This window comes from Ruditapes philippinarum, unplaced genomic scaffold (genome assembly GCF_026571515.1).
Source record: "Ruditapes philippinarum isolate M1 unplaced genomic scaffold, ASM2657151v2 ctg1019_1_1_1_1, whole genome shotgun sequence".
NCBI classification, from domain to species: Eukaryota; Metazoa; Mollusca; class Bivalvia; order Venerida; family Veneridae; genus Ruditapes; species Ruditapes philippinarum.
The window spans coordinates 245654-269890 of NW_026857033.1; the positions used below are offsets into that span (position 1 = coordinate 245654).

The 24237-nt window shown below is 31.7% G+C and overlaps 1 protein-coding gene across 5 annotated transcripts in view; it reads right to left on the reverse strand.

The window, feature by feature from the left end:
* The window catches only part of LOC132748579 (kelch-like protein 5), an 89247-nt gene that overhangs the window by 53493 nt on the left and 11517 nt on the right, over positions 1-24237 (reverse strand). For 4 of the 5 annotated variants that reach the window (XM_060738198.1, XM_060738197.1, XM_060738196.1 and 1 more), the window contains exon 3: positions 23450-23592. Coding sequence is in view for 1 of the 5 variants with exons in the window: in XM_060738190.1 (XP_060594173.1) it covers positions 4799-5097 (299 nt within the window). In the remaining 4 variants the exon portion in view is untranslated. Of the gene's footprint in view, positions 1-4798; positions 5148-23449; positions 23593-24237 lie in introns of those variants that run through there. The other variant, XM_060738190.1, reaches the window with a different exon arrangement.

The following is a 24237-nucleotide window of genomic DNA, read 5'->3' on the forward strand; positions in this document are numbered from 1 at the left end:
GTGATAATTAAAGGGAGATCAGTCTTGATTAAATTGTCCTCCTGTATTGCTCTCCCTTATTGTACATTTATAGTTTGTGGTAAAGTGAAATGATACTGGGAATGATAATTTCATTTTCATTGAAATCACTTTGATTAGAATGCATAATCATTAACAATTTTGATAACTTTAACCACAAGTACAGTCATTTATTACCTGCATATGATTAAACAGTTAACATTTATGGAAACAAATATAATATTGACTATTTACATGTAGCCTGAATATTTGAGAATGCATACACCTTGTTGTCAATAGTTGAGCATGTGTAGAAAACTTAACTCTGTTAATAATATATAACACAGTGTTGTTTAATTAACTATACATAAAATGTAAATCAAAATAAACCAAATTAAAAAATTTAATCAATGATTATGCAACCAACAGATATAACCACAAAATATAAATCATATCATAAATGATTTTTTATAATCACACAAAATAATGACAGAGGTTAAACAGGTTAAATTGATATATTATATATATATATATATATATATATATATATATATATATATATATATATATATATATATATATATATATATATATATATATATATATATATATATCTTCTATTGAACAAGTTTAACTATTTTAACTTATTCATGATTCATATAACAAAGTTTAGTTCAGTGTTCATTAGTAAGCATTTTAATACAAAATTAAATTGGTCAAAAACTGTGCAACCAATAATTGAAATCATTTGTATAAACAGTCGATTTACTAGATTGATTTATATAGTTAGATGATTCACCAAAATAGATGTGTAATTATGATTCATTAGAAATACTGCAATCCTATCGAACAAAAATAGTTTTAAAGGTTTCATACAATTATTGGTTATTAAAAAGGTTAACCTTTAACCTGCTTCAACTAAGCTGTCTGGTTAGTTCAATAGGTTGTGTGCTGGAATATAAATCAGGCTACCCGGGTTCGATTCCCAGAAGGTTCAGGTCACTTTCGTTGTGATTGATCATGGAATCTTTTCTATGGTCTAAACAATGCACTGTACCTCTGCTATGGCATGTACAGATGTTATCAGTTACTGCAATAGTGAAGTACTGGTCAACTGCTTGACAGCCTGCCCAGGAATGATGCAGTGGCTGAAATGTGCTCAGGTAAATTCAATGTGGCTAACTGTCTTGATCTGGAGTGAAAACTTATTAGTAACCATCACCACCTCCACCATCTGCTCCTGCCACCAGTATAGATCCAGGGCAGGAATCCATTACAAATAAACAGGTTATTGGTAAAAAGTTAACAAAATAGAAGACTGTATAACACAGAAACCTTACAGAGTATTTTTTCATTAAGCCTTAAGTATGACAAATGACTGTAATAAGATTATATAGAACAAGCTGTCATTCTTTAACAGAAGCTTTGTCAAGTTATCAATGATAAATGTTCACTTTCTCCACTTGCCAGCTTAATACAAGGGAGACCACTCAAACACGTTTGCTTCAATAATCATCAACTAAGTTACTTCTCTTTAACTAAATTGAAATATTTTAAGAACTCCCACACAAAACGATAAATTTGCCCTGTTTTTTATGCTGCCAGAATGTCAGAATGACTAATCAGTCTTGCTTATGAATTAGTGTTTTATATTGGATAAGAAATTTTTTAATGATTTATTTACATTTGTCTGAAAGGTTTACTGCTCAAAATAAGAATATTAATACACAAATGGATGCCTTGACATAGCAAAATCACATTACCAAATTACAAGGAAAAGTGAACTAACAGGTCTGTAGGTGTTTATATATGGTACCAGCATATAAAACATCAAAGATATCTGATGGGCACTATGAGGATAAAATCTTCAGTGTAAATGTCCTTAACCTTTAGCCAGCTGGCTGCATCACAGCTAGTGCAGACCAAGATCAGCATGCACATCTATGTTGTCTTATCTTGGTCTGAACTATTCACTATTCAGTCTGTACTTACATTGAAAATGTCACTAAAAATGATGAATACTTTTATCAAGATTGAAAAGAAAATATTAAGCAGGCATAAGGCATGACACATTCAATTCAAACCTCATCAAATTAAGGTACTAATATAATACATTAGAATAATAATCTATGGTAACAAATGATAAATGATGGCACTATGGAGAAAATAATGAAAATCTGTTTTCAGCCCCTGTGACCTTAGCATTGACCTTAAATTAACATAAAACCCTACCAAAATTTAGCTGCCCACAATTTAAAGGTACCAATATGCCAGGTATTTAAGATACTAGTATCAGTCAATAAATGAGGGCATTATGAGAAATGGTAAAGTAAGAGAGTGACAGATGGATAAAATGACAAAAGGTTGGTGGTCAAACATGTAAGAACAATATTATTGTCTTGTCAAACATTTTGACGAGCATAAAACTTTATTCTTCACTTGCAATTTATGTAAGGAAGTTACTTATAACTTGTCTTAGAGAAGGCATGTAGCAAATTTTATTCCTAGAAAGCCAACCAAGATAAAATATTGGTTAAGATTGTTGTAACTAAGTTGCTGACCTTATAATTATTGAAATAAAAAGAACAAAAAAACACAGCAAACAAACAACCATAAATACAAACTGACAGAGTAACCTTTGAATAATTCCATAATGGAAACCATATGGAGATATTTATAGATTCAATTCAACACTATAATAACCAAAGCAAACTGACTGACAGTGTTACCACTGTGTTGCCATGGTCCCTAAAATGATCATATTTCTGAAAAATATTCGGGTAAAACATGTTTCTATAAATGTTGTCATTAGCACATTTTTACCAGGATAAAAAATGTTTATTTATCTAAATACTCACCTGAGGATTTGTGGGAAATGACTGTTCTGCTAGCAAGTTACATGATTCACCTGGCTGGGCTTATCAGCACCAGTACTTTCTTATCTTCCCTCAGGTGAGTCATAGTTTGTATAAACATGCACTATTCAACAAGCGTGGCAACACTACATAACTTACTGTAAAGAGGCCAATTTCTTGAATTTCTAACATTCATTTGATACAATTCCTCCATGTTCTGTTTTTATCATTATAAAATCTTTAGATAACTCTGACTCATGATAAATCAAAATACAACATCTTGCTGTTTCCAACCAAAATCACATTTTTTTTATTTTTATGTTGCCAAATTACAGTTATAATGACAAAAAAAAATCAAAAGAAACATTTCAACAAAATTCAAACAAGTCCATGCAAACTCAATTTCTTGCCATGAAACAGAATGAACATTTTGTTAACTTTTAATAGCTGTAAAAGAAAGAAATGGAACATTGTGAACTATACAGCTTTACATTCTGCAGATCATAAAACTAATGATTTCAACAAGCTCATCGAAAATTTTATATTATACTTCCTGAATCTTAAGCTATTATAAGAAAGTATTAACTTATTATAAACTTAAACATATGTCATAAAATTTTTTTCAATGTACAGTTGACTCTCGACAACTCGAATTTCAAGAGACCTGACATAATTTTCGATGTACAGTTGACTCTCGATAACTCGAATTTCAAGAGACCAACATAATTTTCGATGTACAGTTGACTCTTGGTAACTTGAATTTCAAGAGACCTGACATAATTTTCAAAGTACAGTTGACTCTTGGTATCTTGAATTTCAAGAGACCTGACATAATTTTTGATGTACAGTAGTGACTCTTGGTATCTTTCATATATAACTTAAGTTTCAAGTTAATACCTGTTCTTGGTTCAGAGATGTTAAAGAAAAATTAAATGAAGATATAAAGACATTCTTTATTAAAGTGACATTATGCCAATACAAGTGTAAATGGTCAGTTAACAGGTAAAAACTAAGGTAAATAATGATGATATAATATAATAATGATGTCTGAGATATTAAAATAAATGTAAATTTCAGTACATTTTCTAGGTAAAAAGGGGCATAATTGTCAAAATGCAATAAAGAGTTTTGATACTTGGCATGATGAACTTTATAAAGACCCACCATAAATATTTCTAGTTTCATATATGACAGTATTCATACTTGGCACTGCAACAATATCTGTACAAATATTATTTTCTATAAATCCCAATTCACTGGTTCCAAACCTTTATCAATATAATGGGTACCATACATGTAGCATGTCAAGAAATAATGTGAATATTATCTTTCGCATCAGGTGAAATATGAAGTGCTATGCTGAATGAATTTGATAGGCATGCTACTGCTTCTAAACCTTGTTTGATGGTATCTTAAAAGCCCATTCTCTAAACAGGTTGAGATTTTCTCTTAACTTTACAATTATCATCATCATGAATATACATTTAACAAATAACCAGTTCTTATTGCCATCAACAAATTTACAAAACTCTAGATGAAATACATAACAAACATGTTTCTGTGTTAAATTCTGTCATACTTGTAATATCTCAAGGCAACATTTTTATCACACTCAATTTTAACAACATTTCTTACCATTTTGTTTCCATGGAAATCGCATTTTTTTAATATCAAAATTATTTTATCTCTAATAGTTTACAGTCATTCCTTAAACATGATTGACTAACTACTTTTAAAAATATTTTAGAACAATTAGTAATTTGCTATATTATACAAAAGACAGGTTTGTTTATAATATTTTAAAAGTCTATAATTCAGACTTTTCATATTAATTCACAAAATAAGTTATCATTTTCTACCTGATATTATTAAATGCAACTTCCTTACAAATAACTCTGACATTTAGTGCCAAAATGAAATAATGTGATTGTCAAAGAAACACTTACCATGTTTTCTTGTTAGCCGATTTTCTTGGCACAGTGGCAAAGTTCATACGATTATACAGTGAAGGCACGTTAACAGTTTCAAGGTCATCCTCCCACAGTCTCCGTTGATCGGCAATTTTATGTTTATCCATTGCTGCTGACATACTAGATGACATCACATTCTCTACACGCGGAGATGCCGCCGACATACTGGACGACATCACGCCATCCAAACGGGGAGAACTCGCCATTTTCTTATATTTTATCTTATACAATATAGCGTTCAGTTTTTCTTTGCTTATGTATGTTCCCTCACTCATTAGTGATCAGAAAAAGAATATCTTCGAAACTTTTCAAAGCAATATCATAAAAACATGTTTTCATAAATCCATAGCAAAAACTTCAGCTTCATAAAATAAACATGTCAAAGTCCTTGATAAACACGAAATTACAAAATATCCCAGAACACATCCGTAAAACACCATTTGAATTTCTAAGAAATCGTTCCAACAATCCTGTCTTTTATTCTGTATTTCTGTTGGTACACTCTTTCAAGCAGCCTAAATTTCACAAAATCAGTTATCTATTTTCACACATAAAAAAAATTCAATTTCCAGTCCGTTTTAATTTTGTATATTAAACAAAATTATTGAGAAAGCTAACTAGAAAACAGTCCATTACTTAAGTCCAGACCTTGAGTGAGTATAGACTGTACCACCGAAACTTTGTCTGTATATTGATCTAAGTTCACTAATCAGAAGACCCATCAGTTACAATTATGTTGTGTTTGTGTTCAATCATGCAAATGATGATCATGATCTCTATATCCTCTCCCACAGTTCCACAGAATGCATTTACAATCCTGCTGGTATATAATTTTTTTACCTTATTGGCATCCAAACAGTTTATATTTCATTCAGCTTTTCTCTTCCTCCTCTCCTCACTTATAATGTAGAAAAGGTTGAAAAAGTTTTTTTTTCTTTCTGTGCGAAAACCAGTAAATAATAAGCTTATTTATGAGATACCGAAAATCGAGAATAGCCACAAAATATCAAAAATGAAGAAAATGAAAATTTCTCTAATTGTATGAAGAGAAACAGTTACAAACACCTACCAATCCTTAGTGAACAAGACTGATCAACATCTCAACAGAAAATTACGAAATCGAAATGAAAATTATTTTTTACGAAAAGAGCACTGCCCCCTATCTCTGCTCAATCTCAGATTTTGGCAAAAGTGAAATCCACTTAAGATCCACAATGTCTATTCCTGCAATTACTACTGTCTCCTCACTCTATCACTAAACAATTAAACTTTCTTTTTTTTCCCTATGTCTACAAACACCAGACTTTGACTAATGAACACACAAGCAGAACAAGGCCACACAAATAAATACATTGGTTTCTAAGTAAACCTATTACATTCATGTCAAATTCTTGTACCGTAATGTTTATAATTAAAGCTCTCTTTCCTTGCACTATTTTCTAATATTTTTGTATAAAAATGAATGTAAAGGAAATAAACTATGGCAAATGGTGTCTGGATAAAAACTAAAAAATTGATAGATGATATGAAAGTGACATGTAGCAGTAATAAAAAATCATACCTGCAGGTTACACTAAGCTGCAGTACACCAGATCACCTGAACATTTTAAACTTTATCTTTATGAATGCTTTCATTGCTATAAGTTGCATCTGTTTTTCTAGATATCAGCATCATTTTCATTAATAAAATGCACTGAACATTACGTCTATCAATAAAATGTCTTTTTACGACTATATGCCAAACATCCACTCCAGAAAATGTTCATGCTCAGTTACAGTTTTTACCTCCCTTGCCTAAAGCAGCTATAAAGGGAGATCACTGTGTTATATCTTTTTCTTTCAAGCACCTTATACATCTTGTACACTTAATGTTCCCTACAGTAAGACTAATAAATTTTGTAAAGTCAGATTTAGTAATTCACTTTTATATCGCCAAAAGTAATCATTACCCTTAAAGTGCTATAATACCAGAAGCGTTAAGCCTTTGCCACCAGTATAGAGCCAGGCCAGCCTACACATTCATGCAGTCTGACCAGGCTCTATACTGTTGGCTGATAAACTTTAAATATTCAAATTTGATATCCCTAAAATTGATAATGGACAGTCCCAAAAATGGAAGTGGGACAAGTCCATTTAATATATATCCAGCATGTTAAGGGTTGCTGGTATAAGCCTTTGCTGCCAGTGTAGAGCCAGACCAGTGGGCACTTCTGTGCGGGCTTATCAGGCTCCATACCGATGGGTGACCAACTTTTAATTTTCATCTAGATATCCTCGTAATCTAAAAAGATGGAATTTCAGAAATTCTGCACTAGATTTATACATTAACTAAGGGTTGATTAACCAATGAGTGTGAAAATGTTTTACTGCAGTCACTATACTATATGAATCTGTTGAAAAAAAGAAAAATATCACATTTTAAATCAATCACACTAATATTCTAAGTTAAACAGAGTTTTATCACACTAATATTCTAACAGAGTTTTATCACACTAATATTCTAACAGAATTAAGTCACACTAATATTCTAATAGAATTTTATCACACTAATATTCTAACAGAATTTTGTCACACTAATATTCTAACAGAATTTAGTCACACTAATATTCTAACAAAATTTTGTCACACTAATATTCTAACAGAATTTTGTCACACTAATATTCTAACAAAATTTAGTCACACTAATATTCTAACAGAATTTTGTCACACTAATATTCTAACAAAATTTTGTCACACTAATATTCTAACAGAATTTAGTCACACTAATATTCTAACAGAATTTAGTCACACTAATATTCTTACAGAAAAACAATGTAGCACCAATCATAAAAGGTTTAAATAAATAAAATCTAATAAACATCTTTCTTGTGCAATTTACAGTAAATGTGCACTAAGAGATGCCATTGTGAAGCATGTATGCATTGTCTAAATTTAGAATGTTGATTTTCATCTTACAGTAAGATTAATGAATAATTCAACGACCAATAATTATCTGGTTTCAATTATTTCTTAGTTCAGTTTAAAGCAATATGTGCAAGTTATACTGGATGCATATAGAAGTCTAATATGAAAAGTCTCAGCTATTTCATCTCTTTAATTCAATTCATATACTTGTATACTTAAATAAAACTTATTTCAGAATTAAAATTTAAAGAAACATAAAAGCTGTTTTCCTTCTAAAAATCTATATAAATTTCTGCTGCCAAGAACTACCAATATACAGTCAAGAACCAGATTATTTACAACTGTCTTCTAAATTTTAGTGTTTATAAAATACAACATAGACATTTCATATCCAAACCACCATAAGTCCATTATACATGCAAAATTTAATGAGGGATCAGTGTTATATGTATTTATATATAATGGTGAGTGTCATTTATATATGGTATTTTCTTTGATCAAACTTTAGCTTGAACTGACAATGTAAGGTAAAGTGGAGAGCCTTCGTTAGAACTTCCAGCATCTGAGCAGTACTACCATTTCAGGCATGAGCAAGCACTTGAGAAGAATGATAAACCCCTTTCATCCTTGTCATATAGGTTCCCAAAATGTTTAGTTAGGATTCAAACCCACAGTCAGTTTGCCAAGGAACATGGTCTGGTTTCTGACTACAGTAGCAACAAAATATAATTTATCAGATTTAATCACACTACATACAGCTGGTCTACAGTCATGAAAACAACATCAGATGATATATCAGGTAATTAAACAGGTGTACACAAACTGGATAACTATTTCTGTTTATAAACAGTTACTAGGGAGGAATTCCCAAAATTATAATATTGTAATATTTTGATGGGGCAACAAGCAAGAGTTAAAATCACAGAAGCTCTAGACACAGACATAATTATTGTATATTCAAAGCTGCATATAGAACGCAATTGATGAAAGGAAATATTAATAAGAACTGTCAGTCAGTCAATGAAAGGGCTAAACTATTCATGAAACAGTACCATTCAGGGATTTTAACAATTCACAAAGGGAAGTAATCAAGAGAAAATCAATGCTTGAGTTATGGGTCTTTGGTAATTAACCTAGAATTATAATTCTCTAGACATTTGTGAATTTTCATATGGATACTTTCAGTAACTGTTGGAGTAGGGTCATCCAGGACCTTTACAACTAAGGTCCTGAAGCCTATCAAATTGTGTAAATTTTCTAGTGTTGAAGCTATATTAAAGGCCAACCATTATAAACCAAGCATTTCACTAACCTTACTAAGAAGTTATTAAATACATTTTCCATCAAATAATAAAGCTTAAAAAGTTATTTACAGCAATTAATACCTTTAATTCAAATATGCATTCTAAAGATTTTAAAACACTATATCCTTGTTGAACATCTAGTAAAAATGAGGACCCAATTATGTAATATACTTGGCCTTGACCAGTATCCTGTCTGCATATCAAAGAAATCAGAGAAAATATTCAGAAGATAACATGGTGCCAAATAATCTGTACAAATATCTCTACATTCACAGTCTCTCCATCTCATACTGTTACAAATACTTTTTAACTTCCATGATTAAAACTCATGATAAATTTCCTCTTACTTTTCCATAAAACTGTATTTCAAAATATTGTGCAATTTGATAAAATGTATTTATTCAAAAGCTGATTTTAATCTTTTTCCGAGACTTCAAAGTTTCCATGGTAACAACAGGATGTAAGTAGGTCCTAGAAATCCTGCTTTTTTATTGGTTCTTTTTTTTTATTAACCAACCTTTGTTTTTTTTATCATTCTGAATCATATGATTAGTGCCTTATAACTGGCTCAATGGTGATGACTACAGTTACTATACCATACCTTTTTTAATAGAGTTACTCGGGAACTTGGCAATGTGGGTTTTTCCAATCTAAAAACAAGGGTGCAAACAAACTTTTACAGTTATGACTTTCTAAATATATTGATAATATTTAAGTGTAACAGGTTGATTACTTTAAGTGCGGTTACTAAATGCACCCAGAAGCTTTAATACCCCCTGGATTAGATGGGTGAAAACCCGCAGTTCCAAATAACATTGTAAGTTATTGTGCTCTCAGTCTTGATAAAAAAATTTTAATTCATTTTTTTTAATAAATATAATGCTAGTAATCCATATTATATAATTACAGTAATTTAACAGGTTTTTAAATAGATTGATAAGTAATTTATAACTACACATACACAAGTTATCTCCCTGGATCTCAACCTTCATATTCATGAATATTTAATACTGCTTGTTTAGTTTTAACGTTGCACCAACACAATTTAGGTCATATTTCGTAATAAAATACTAATATAAATAATAATACAATTATTAATATTTCAAAGGCTAAAGTAGTTATATCTTTCTTGTTTTGCATATAAATCATTTAATGTGAAAACATATCAATACCACAAAAACGCAAAAAAGGGGGAAAAAACAGCAAGTGGTTATCAAATATTGATGAAGTTTCTGCCTTAAAGTATAATCTTTCATAATTTTTTTGGCTCAAAAATTGATTGTTTAAGAGGATATATGCAAATTAATCTGCACAATAAGAACATTTAAACAATCCATCATACACTTTTATTACACCCATTATGCAATATGAATATGACAGCTATTTAATCATTTAAACAAAATTCAATTGTTATCTTGATGTAAATGTATATACTTTTATTTTTTGTTGTAAACATTTATTTACATATACATACATATACAGTCATATATATTTGTTTAAATTGAAGCTTATTTAATTATTTAGGGTTATAAAGTTCAAGAAACAGAATATTGTCTTTGAGAATCAACCCCATTATTATGGAAACTATATAATTTTACTGTTAATAAATTTTATAAAAATATCTAATTAAATAAAGCTGTATACACTTTAAGTGATTACCAAGTAGTTCTTACATTTTCCCATGTTGCAACACTTTAAAGCTTTTGGCCTATTAAATATAATGCACCTTCTGTTGAACCATGCACCCATAGGAAGTGTTTTAACTTTTTCATCTCTGACAGAAGTAGATTTTTATCACATACATCAAAAGCTCACTGTTTCTAACAAAGAACGTATTGAGAAAGATGGAAAGAAAGAACAAAGTTATATAGAAAACCCCTGAGTTCCAATTACTTTTCTGTAGGTGATTCATTAGTTATCCCACCTTGCTTCTTATAGGTTTATAAAATCTTGATTAATCAGTAATATATCAAATCATCTCAGCCTAATTCACCTGCTTCCCAGCAAAAACAAACACACACAGATCTATAAAATATCTATCTTGATAGAAATCTAAAATGAAATACCATCTACTTTCTATTAACTGTACCTGGTAAATACATTATCCATCATGTCCATGTTGATAAAAATGTTACATTGGTCTCATTAAATTTATATTTTTACATGGCCATAATATAATATTTAGTAATATAATGTTGAATCTGGCCTGACTTTAAAAAAAGTGAAGGCCGAGCTCGGGCCTGGCTAAAGTTTGCCAGTATCATAACTATTCAAAATTTTCTTGTGTCTAAATTAACCAACAGGTGTTTCCAAAGCATTTCAAATTTGTGCTGATATTTTAGGTTAATGTCTTATCATTTATAGCAACAAATACATTCTTCACTTAAAAAAACTACATGATTGAACATCAAATGGTTTAATGTTTTACAAAGTACAAAGAAACAAAAACAAAGATGAAACTCGAAAGGTATCTAAAGATGAAAATAATCTTCTTTTTTTTTTAAAGTAAACCAAACAAAGCCAGCCACAAGTGAAGATACTTTTTAATAATTCAACCAAATAATCTGCTTTCATATTACTTGAAATACAGGTACAGTCGGCATCGTACTTGCGGCCACCTTTATTAAGCGACTTTTTTATTAAGCGGCCGCATAAAATCCCTCCCGATGATTTTTACTATTTAATTTAATTCCATTAAACGACTATTTTATAATGCGGCCAGCGGCCACTGAATGTCGGCCCAAATGTACAAAATTAAGTGTTAAAGTATCTATTAAACGGCCGTGACAAACAATCGTCCCTGCGGGCATTCTCACCTGTGTAATTAGCGAGTAGGCTAGATGTGTACAAGCAAACAAACCAATAATTTTCATGGTCATTGGTCACAAATAATTGTCGTTTAAAAACGAAATGAATAACAATTGCAATCGTTTCAAAATCGGATTTTCCGATCGTAATATTTATTGTGACATATTTTGTCAGAGCAGTAACGTATCACAACACCGCGTTTGCATAGTTTTGTCATGTGCTGAGAGTGACCTCCCTTATCGAAAATGATGTCGGATTGAGCGAAAAAAAAGACAGACAACTTATAAGACCGGATAAATTGTATGAGGAAATCGTGCATGGAATTGAGTCTGAGTAAATAGCAAATGTCATCGATTGTAGTCGAAATAAAATCGTAAAACCTAGTAGACTAAACATTACAGAGCCGAGCCTTTCATTGCTGATGGTGTAGGTGCTCATCTGATGCTTTACAAAATACATGTTGTATCCCATTAAATATGACCCTTCGACAAAAAAAGGCAAAAAAATCCTAGATCTCTAAAAATCTTATTGAATTTGAAATCAGGGTAGTGTGAAAACTAATTGTTGAAAAAATCAAGAAGTTTATTAAAACTCATTGCATAAATAATTACCTGGAGCTCTGGCTGATGATTCTAAAGTGTGTTCAGCAGGAGATGTGTATGAACATATTAAAAATATAAGACAATATGCTTTGTATCATGGTCTAAATGACCTGTTTACAGTATTATGAGCGTAAAACACATTTGAACACAAATTTCTACTAAAAATCAAAAACAAACAATATTGATGACTTTTTTTAAAAAAAAAGGCATAAATGTAATTATAAAACGGTAATACATACATAATATTGTATAGTTTTTGTTTTTATAAAAAAGATGTTATTATATATATGACTTGTAATAAAAAGTCTCGAATTTTCCAGAATTCTATTAAGAGACCACTTTATTAAGAGACCAATTTTTGGCAGTCCCTTGAGTGGTCTCTTAATACAATGTCGACTGTACATTATGCCTCAGAACAATTAAATTTTTCTTTGTTTAGAAAAAGACAATATGAGTTTTATAACCTTTTAATAAAATGATTTTTTGAGCATGTAAGATGCTTTTAACATGAAGAAAGTGATGCAAAATGTGAATGTCATAAAAGTATCAAAATGTAAATAAAGTAGTATTTTGACTTTTAGTGATACATGATTCTAAATCACTGTAACTTTACTAATTTGACAAATTTGACCCTAAAATGTGACCTTTGTTGTTCTTTGAATATAGTAAGTATATTTTTCTCATATGCAATTATGCAATCTCATTTGCAATAAAAATAATGTCTATATCAGACATTTTTTCTTTATTTTCTTAAAAATTCATATATTTTGAACGTACTGTAAAAGGGAGGTAACTAAAATTATGTTTGTACTGCATGGTAAGGATTTTATTTTCTATACCATCCTAATTGTCAACGAAAATGAGCTCACCTAGGAGAAGGCTCAACAATAACAAAGATAGACTGGACACAATTATGGTAATCAGTAAGTGATACTGATTGTAGTTTGTATCTCATTATGGATAATTTCTCAGTTATCTGGAACATCTGTTCCCTGGTGATGAATCTGCTAGTCAGGAAAATACATGAACTTGATTATCAGTACAGATTATCAATCATGTTGTGTATATATTTATATTGAACAAATCTATGACGGATTTGCCAAAGAAAACAGTCTTTATAGTATAGAGTTGCCTTTTCCTTTTCTTTCACAAAGCATTATGTGTTATCTTTTCTTTAACAAAGTTTTTTTTTGTTTTGGGTTTTACGTCACATCGACACAGTATAGGTCATTTCGCGACGTTCCAGCTTTACTGGTGGAGACCTCAAGTGCCCTTCCGTGCATTATTTCAGGCACGAACGGGCACCCGAGTAGAACCACCGACGTTCCGTAAGCTAGCTGGATAGTTAACAAAGTTTAGTGTTGCCTTTTCTTTAACAAAGTTTAGTGTTGCCTTTTCTTTCACAAAGCATTATGTGTTGTCTTTTCTTTCCCAAAGCATTATGTGTTGCCTTATGCTTAACAAAGTTTAGTGTTGCCTTTTCTTTCACAAAGCAGTGATTATGTGTTGCCTTATGGTTAACAAAGTTTAGTGTTGCCTTTTCTTTCACAAAGCAGTGATTATGTGTTGCCTTATGTTTAACAAAGTTTAGTGTTGCCTTTTCTTTCACAAAGCAGTGATTATGTGTTGCCTTTTCTTTCCCAAAGCATTATGTGTTGCCTTTTGTTTAACAAAGTTTAGTGTTGCCTTTTCTTTCACAAAGCATTATGTGCTGCCTTTTCTTTCACAAAGGTCTTTGTTTGATTGTTAGATTTGGTTTTACGTCACACCAACACAGTATAGGTCATATGGTGAAGTTGCAGCTTTACTGATTGAGGAAGACCTCAGGTGCCCTTCCATGCATTATTTCAGGCATGAACAGGTACCTGAGTAGAACCACCAACGTTCTGTTAGCTAGCTGGAGAGCTTCCTCACATGATTGAAATCAAAGTCCCTGTCAGGATTCGAACTCACAGTGGTGAGGGGCAATTGGTTTGAAGTCAAAGATCTTAACCTCTAGGCCATGGACGCCCCTTTAACAAAGGTCATTCCAGTTTTATATCTGATGAATCAAGTAATGTACTTATAAATCACCAGTGGTGTAGCTACTATTAGGCCATGTAGGCACGGGCCTACAAGTTAGTCAAGAAATTGACATTTTCAAAAGTTCCAAAAATACAATAAAAACAGGCGAGGGTGGGGTTGGTAGTGGATTCAAGCCATATAGTCGAATCAAGTGTGTGTGCATGATTTCCCATCCTCACTAAAGTTTGCATGTTATCAAATTCATAGTTTAAAATCATTGTTTTGATAATTTTCCTTGAACATACTTTTGAACGCGCAATTTGCTCTTTTTAATCTGAACTTGTGTTTGGCTTCTGGGGGCTAAGCCCCAAGAAGCCTCCTTTTATATGTGCCTACAAGTTGAAAAAAGCTGGCTACGCCCCTGATCACCCTAACATGTAATTATACATGAAATCTATTCACTATTCAATACTGATCACAATTAAATCACGAAAACCATTAGCATTGTTATTCATGTATAATATGCAGCATGCAATATTGATAACATATAATCAGTACTGAATGCCATTTGATAACTTTGGAAATCTATATTTTATGAAATTATGACAGCATTGTTTAGAAGTTATTTTGGTTGATGCATATTTGACCAGGATGCATTTAGCACTAACTGTGATGTATTATGTATAATTTGATTGTGTCTCCTGCAATATTCTCTCCTTACTCTCATGTTATCAATCAATACAGCATATTGATGCATGCATGTTTTAAATCTAGTCTATTTTGACTTTTTTATCCTCTGCAGCAGTTTTTGAAAACAAACCTTTCCAGCTGCTATAGTATCTCAATATATAATCTAAATATTGAGCTTCTAACAGAATTATGATACTGGTCATTCTGCAAGGAATTGCTGCCTGCTGGCCTGTAAACACCATCTGACACACATGATGACCTGCCTGTCATAAGGCACTCATGCACATATTATAGTCTTGCCTCTCAGTTGTTTGGCATTTTAAGCATTTATGCTCTTTTTCTTAGAATAGGTACTGATGCAGTCATATTGACTTGCCTCTAGACTATATACAAGACTTGGATGCACATGTTGACCTGTCCCTATACTATTGGCATAGCCATGGATGTACATGTTCACCTGTCTCTGTCCTATTGGCATATCCATGGATGCACATGTTGGCCTATCCCTATACTATTGGCATAGCCATGGATGTACATGTTCACCTGTCTCTGTCCTATTGGCATATCCATGGATGCACATGTTGGCCTATCCCTATACTATTGGCATAGCCATGGATGCACATGTTGGCCTGTCTCTGGACTATTGGCATAGCCATGGATGCACATGTTGGCTTGTCTCTCTGCAATTCGCATGGGCAATGAGGCACATGTCATTCTTCATATTTACATAAGCACTGATGCACATACGCTATTGGCATAGGCATAGGCATTGATGCAAATAGGATATTGGTATAGGCATTGATCATTTGATGCACAAAGGTTACTGACATAGGAACTGATGCACATACGCTATTGGCACAGGCACTGGTGTACATAGGCTATTGGCATATGCACTGATGCACACAGGCTATTGGTAAAGGCACTGATGCACAAAGCCTATTGGCATAGACACTATTGCACAATGGCCATTGACATAGGCACTGGTACACTTTGGCTATTGGCAAAGGCACTGATGTACATGTTTGCCTACTAAGTTATAACCACTAGTTGACAGACGTTGGCCTAATTCAAGCTTAGGCACTTTGGCCTGCTTCAAAGCTATTTGTAGGTGTACTAACACATATATTGGCTTATCTCTAGGCTAGTGGCATAAGTACTTGATTATTTGGCTTGTCTCTAGTCTATTTGTATAGGAACCCAACACATAACCTGGCATTTCTCTAGTCTGAAGCTGGTGAAATTAAGTTTATTCTATTGCTGCTTGCTAGCATATTAGTACTGCATGTAAAGTGACATCTGATAGTTAACAGGTCTATCTGACAGCAATATCTCTTAATTAATCCCCTTGTTTAACAAGCCAGTGTGGATGTCAGCTAAACACAACACACACAAAATAATTATTCTGAAAATGTTGCATTTCAAGCACTTTTCCTTCCTTTATAAAGATTTATACATTATATTTTAAAATATATCATAAATCTCAGAGTGTCTATAATCATATAAATATTTCTGTTATATTTTACCTTTTTTTCTGCTAGAAAATAATCTTGTATATTAAAGCAGAATAGTGATCAAGCAAAAATCTTGGAAATGCATGCATGAAAGTACCTTTATGGTTCATGCAAATGTGTTTGCAAATTTTGTGTGATGTTATTTGCAAATACTTAATTTATTCTCCTCTGTGAGACATTTTAATAGAAGTACCATTGCAATTGGCAAACACTAGCTTGTCAAAGATAATACAGCAGTAATGTTGTTTGATTTCCTACATCAACCCACTCGCAATGCTCTAGCACTTGGGGCTCTATATCAAATAAATATTTTAACAAAATTGGTCCATGTTTGATTTCTGTTTCAAAATGAAATATAATTAAACAGTTTATTTTGATAGAAATTTTACACAATTCAAGAGGCTTAGATTTATTAAACAGTCTTTTCTTCAACACACTCTACTTACATAATCTATATATCTTGATAAATGCTTTAATTTTATATCTGCTTTTTCTTTAATGTTTTCAACTACCAGTATAAACTCTTATATCTTTCATGACTTTAACAAAATTATATAATCTAAATTCTTAATAGCTCTGGGACGTTATCATTCTACTTAAAATGATGTCCTCATTTCAAAAGACAATAAAATGGATTTTAAACATTGATGAGATCAGCACCCACATGGTGAGAGAACTTTCTGGAAAATAAAACCTGGTAAAAAAATCTGAAGTTCTTTCTTTGTATATACAGGCATCAAATCAAAAACAGATATAAAAGTGAAGTTGAATAATAAATCCTGTATTAATGCTGTAATGTCTAGACTGCAGGTCTCAGTTGGGAATAAAAACTTTCAAATTAAGTCAAGTTATATCTAAAACAGACCAGATCATAAAAATCAAATCCTGTTTTTTTTTTATAAAAACAATAAAGAAACATTTCCTTTTTCTTTCTTTCTGTACTGTATCTTAATATGTATATAAAATATCAATAATGTTAACCTGAATTTGAAAATCTGTAATAGCATCTTAATCTAAGCTATTCTACAAACAAACAACCTTTTGGAAAATACAAAAGTTTTCGTCTGTTTAGTGAAAGATAATTGCCAAAAATATATTACTTAATCAGTACATGACTATTGCAATTACTTATAGAATTTCAGCACAATGTCAAGGAACAAGTTTTCAACCATGCTGAATTTGAGAAATTAGCTTGTCTTTTTATATGAAATTTAACCTTTGACCTCAAAGTATCATCTTGATGGTGTGGACATAGATCATCTTGCATGTGACACATGCTCTACTTATAGTGATCTTGTGTGCCAATTCTTTTAAAACCCATTATGCATTTAGTGGTGTCATGGCCAAGTGCTTAACGCATTTAAGACAATTAATCTAATGATCGCTAGACCACATGGGTTCAAACACTGTCTCTAGCAAGTCATTGTTTCCTTGAGCAAGAACATTTCACTCATTGCTCAGTACTGGTTGGTTCCAGGAACAGATTCCAAAGTGTGTCTTTAAGCTTATAGATTCCTACACGATCAAACTAAAAAACTAGTTATTGAGACTAAATAAAAATTACACATGTTCAATACCTTGTTGTGACCTTGACCTAGGGATCAGACTCTTGCATATGTAACATTTTCTTCTTATGCTGGTGATCATGTATACCAATTTATTCTGAAATTCCATCATACTGCATGCATGTAAAAGTTATCGAGCTGTCGGACACAAAGTATTCAATTTTGTGCACAAACACATACTGACAGTCCCCTCTTTCCTATTTCATTTCTCCATCTTTTCCCCCCGGGCATAAAAAATAGCAAAGTCTTATAAACATTTGAGCAATGCACCACAATAATATCTAGAATGTTTATTGTGGTATAAATACCACAATACCTATACAACAAGCTAAAGGGAGCTGTATCACTCATAATTATGAGTGTAAGGAAAAGAAGCGATTATAAGTTTCTTAAAAGGCAGTGTCATTTAAACTCCAGGGAATGTTTTTATAAAACTCTTAAAACATGACCATATATCAAAGATCATGGCAATAAAGTAATCTTACAAACCAAAAAAAGATCTTTTTTCCTATTGAACATTTGTTTTAGATCCATTGACCTTCTTATGAATTAGACATTATTATTTTTTGTTTGTTAGATTTTACTTTGCACCAACACAGTATTGGTTGTATAGGTTGTATGATGTCTTTCCAGCTTTACTGGTGAAGTATCACCTGAGTAGAACCACCATGTTCCATATTAGCTAGCTGGATAGCTTCGTCACATGAAAGGTCCTTGTTGGGATTCGAAGCCATAGCGGTGAGGGACAAGGAAATCGTTGCTACAAATAGGTGAACACAGACAGGCACATTTAACAGTGCTAAAACCCCAAAACATTGTCAACAATAGTTTACTGCTCATCAAGCATAAAACCTTCAGACTTTCCTATAGGAAGTTTTGTTTCCGACAGGTGCACATATATACTTATATCTTGTCAGGTGCTGGCACTTATTCCTATTTAGTAAGCACTATAAGTAGCAAACAATAAAACATAATCAGTACACTGTGTACTTGTTACATTATCCCTCATGATTCTAAAAGAAACTATTATAGGGTACTAGAATACAACAAAGTGAATATTTAACAACAAACAATGTTACACCTTTCAAAGAGAACATTAATATAAACACAAGTGCAGTGATATACAACCCTACATAACCACCAAACCACTAAACTCCCAATACAGATCCCTAACTACATCTTCATTTTAAACTTATCTACAACAGAAAATCTTTAATAGAAACATAACAAAATCTTTTTACCATCTCAAAAGATGTCAATTCCCAACTTAATTCCTGGTTTTAGCACAGAAAATCACTCAAAAATAACAAAACAATGTTAAGAAAGAAAGTCGGTACATTGTCAGGGTAAATCAGTAAGATGGAGATTATTTTTGACTGTTGCATGCTGGGAGGCTTATCATTGGAGCCATCAGTTGCCATGGCAACAGGTATATTAACATAAAGTTTGTTGGGAATTGACGGGGCAACAACATTTTGATGATTTTTAAATTCATTTAAAAAGACCATTTTCTTTCTCAGCCCAAAGTAGAATGTCCAATCCATCAAAAATTTAACTACAGTGTGAAAACAATTCATTGTAACTAAATTGACAATGAAATTTTTCAAAAAATAATCAAAGACTGCAATAGTTTTATTTGCGATATTTTTAAAACAATTTTACAAAGCACTCTTTTTAAAAATGTTTTTTTGTTCTTTTTTTTTTTTTGTATGTCCTTTCTAAAATAACTTCACTTTATGCTGAAAAATAATCATGCACCTTTACTAAGGGAGACAACACAGTCAATACCAAATATATTTAGTACAAAGATTACCTCCCTTCTCAAACATTAAACATTTAACAGAAACATGTCTTGCTCAAGTTATTTTATGATATTATGTCCCCTTTTTATTCATACTGTCATGCTTTTATAATCTATTTGTTTATGGAAGACACTTGTTTAATTAAATATCTAACCAACTGTACATAAACTTGCCAGTTTTAAGAAGACGCTGCCAGAGCTACTAACATGTATTCTAAGACAGAAATTTCTTCAATTCAGACAACATGAAGACAAAATGCAACTTTGACCTAACAGTAATTGAACTTATGTTCAAAATTCTTTCGGTTCACAAAACCTTCTCAACCAAATAATGTCAAATAAACTGTAAATGAAAGGTTTCAAGTACACTCGCCTAAATTTTGCCGTAAAGTCCACTTATGACTAATGTTCACATTTTGTTATGCTTATTAGCGATGAAAGGACAAAAGGGTCACAATGGGATGGGTCTCAGACAACATTTTAATAAATCTTCAAAATTCAAACTAGAGAAATATACATTTATAGTTCATTATCCAGGTGTAACTTTGAATGTATAATACAGACTTTCCTATTTAATCACAGAAATTGTACCTCTGTTAAAGCAAAAAAATTGTATGCTTATTTTGACAAGATATACCTGGAGTTAATTCTGATGAGATTAAGTGAGTTTAGCAAGGTTAAATCACTACATTTGAACACCTGACAACAATTTTACTTAATTATTAGAACAATTTCTGAGGATTCCTAAAAATGAATACAAATGTGGAGTCTTAGTATGTTGCTTTAAAAAACTGTTTTTTATGATAATGAAATTATTACACAGAAAATGCTAGATTCAAAATTTTTGAAAGAAGGGGAGACCATATAAAAAGCAAAAACAACAAAAATCCCTGGAATTGATCTGTGTGGCTTCTTACAACAAATTCCTTCAAACAAATATTTTCATAAATTTACTGAATTGTTGATCAATACAACTAGCAGGTTACTTTTGTTTGTTAGTTTGAATGGGTTTTACATCACAACAACACAGTCAGGTTTCAGCTTAACTGGTAGAGTAAAACCACTGGTGCCCTTCTGTACATTATTTCAGGCACGAACGGGCACCTGAGTAGAACCACCTACATTCCATAAGCTTGCTGGATAGCTTCCTCACATGAAAGAATCCTTGTCAGAATTTGAACCCACAGCAGTGAGGGGCAAGTGGTTTGAAGTTAATAACTTTAACCACTCAGCCACAGACACCCTGGCAAACTTTGTGATTGAAAAATTATGATTTAATTTCTACAAACAATAGTACCAAATTAACTTTCTAGTAATTGTTACAACAGTATCTGCGACATTTGGCAACAGATTAAAATATCAGTACAATATAATTGATTTTTTTCTGAGTTAGAATGTTTATGTCTAATGTATTTGTAATGATGCAGACAGAGCTGTGTAACATAACGTTTGTTCCCCACTATTATAGGGCGATAATTCACTACATTTTTCCTTACATCTCTGGCAAAACAACAAACTTACACCTGAAAAAAATCTTCTACCAATTTGCAATAGGTAATGTTAGTGCAAGAGTTACAGTGACTTCAAAAGAACTCATTTACCAGCATTTTAATGTAAACTGGTGTTATATTATGTCACAATTATGTCATCACCTTAGAAAGTGAAAGAACATACGCTTCTGTTTGATAAAAATACTATAATTTCTCTAAAATCTGGAGGAAATAATTCTGTATTAGTTAACCTGTCAAAAGCAACAACCACTGTACCAAAACATGTTTCAATATTTTGAAATATTAGCACTATCAGTAGTATAAAAATTTCTCTAGGGGAACAACTTCTCTACAACAAACACAATTCATGTCAATATACTTGATATATAAGTGATTTAGAAGTAGTAGTATAAACTTTCTGTTGTAACAACCTCTATTAAACAATAACATTTTAATATTCCCAGTGATATAAAGTATCCATACTATATGAAATAATTCAGTTATTGTTAATAAACATGAAAGCCACGGTGGCCTTAAGTTGCTATTCCAACAGGGATGGGATACTTTTATTTCTGTAGAACTGTATTTTTTAGTTAAATTTCAGCATATTTTACAAGTTTTCTAAAGAACTGTTACTTTTAAAGTAAAGGCAAACACTTCTATATTAAATGAGTTGTGGACAAGATTTACACAATAGACAAATGCAAATTATAATAGAGTTTGATAAAATGCTGCAGTAAATTGATGGGTATTTTGTAATAATATTGAAATAAAACATTTATATTTTCAACACATCATAAATCATGGTACTTGAAAATTCCATCTAAAGAACTAAACAGCTGATTCTCTTTATGAAATGATTACTCTATTACATTAACAAAGAGCTGATCAATTATGCATTACAGAAGATATGTACATATTCCATACTTAATGAGGGTCCATCCTTCCACAGTAAGGTATAAAGAGTACAGACCCTGGACATGATGTCATCTCTAATGTATCTAAAACGTTTATTTTGAAGCACAAAGTATTGATAATTTACCTGTGTGCAATTTCAACAAAGTATTTGACAAAGAAATTGATTTTTAGCTAAAAAGTAGATCACTGTACAGCTGTCAATAAAGGCTTGCCTTTTAGGCCGTCTCTTAGTATTAGAGCTCATGCACCCTAGTTCCCTCCATTGTCACTCCATTCACTTCACAGAAAGTTTTTATTTAGTGTTAAACTAAATTGTTTCTGGTCATATGAAAGATATAAACTGTATCTTAACAAGTTATGGAGAGTGTTGTCTGACATTCAACTAAGAGTTTTTTTAACTTGTGAGTAAAATTTCAGAACATTGGTTCACTCCGCTTTTCCAAAATTATTATTTCGACAGTGAAAATATACAAAATGAAATACCCACAAATGAACAGCTTTTGAATGCTTTTAACTCACATTTGACTGAGAATAGCACAAAAATACAATTTTTATTTAAATTCTGAGTATACACTATATGCCCTAATTGATCCATGCAATAAATTAAAATTTTATGTTTTTAGGCTTTTAAACATCAGCGGAGTTTCTTAAAATATTTTTTTGGAGAAAGTCCGTCTGAAATAGGTTTGACTTCCTGTAAAATTTACAGGGATTAGAACTGAACCTTAGAAGGATTTTCATTCGACATTTTAAAATTGCCAACTGAAATCCTGGAATCTCATTAGCCAATCTACAATTAGTATATAATCTAAAGGATCTTTCTGAAACATTAATTCTGTAGTAAATATCTTATTCAACATAAGAAGTTACCAAGTTATAAATGACATTCTAAAATGACGAAACGACCAATAATGTCCACGATCCTAGAAAAAACTTGTGCATACCAAAAGACACCATGCATGCAAGTCAAAGCAGTTTTACTTCATCCAAGTATCTTTTTAAAAGATACTTCTTGTTAACTGTCACTTACCTCAGTGAGGTAGACGCCACATGTGAGCTTGCTGAAAGGTCATGACCTCTGTCCTCTGGGTCACTGAAGTAGACTGGTGCACTCAAAAGTGGAGAAGAAGCTCTGGAACCTCACATTTATTCATTGGGACCAGTCTTCTCTATCTGTAATACATGTAATAGGGAAACAAGTAAAATGGTTTCCTGCGGTGAACATTTTAATGATATAAAGATATTTCATTTAACTATTTTCAACATTATTTGGGGGGGGGGGGGGGGGAGGATAAATAAACGTTTGTATCAAGAATATAGTTGACAATAATCGATCAATATAGAAGAAGGTCTTTGGAAACTGGTGACCGTTGAAGACCGGAGAAGGTCGAGCATAAAACGAGTATTTCTTTTTAAGAAAATGATTAAATATGCCTACCATTTTATGAATAATTCCGAGCAAAAAAAAAATGTAAACACACAAGTTTACGCAGAAAATGTCTCTATTTATTATGGCAGATGCCAATACGAATATTTTAATTTTGTATATTTTTAGTTTAAACAATTTATTGTTTGTAAAATTTGAGATAGATATTAAAGAAATATTGATAATTTTCAAACACATCATTCAAGTTTTTCCACCTTAAACGGTAAAATAATTATAGAAAATTAGAAGTATCACGTAATAGTTTTTTTGCTGTCAGTTAGGTATGATTCGGACTAATTCCCTACAGGTAAATCCGTAACGTACCGGCAAACGGTATTTAGCTGGGTTTTCGAAAAGGTCAATTAACCAATCATATACGGTTTACAGATCAC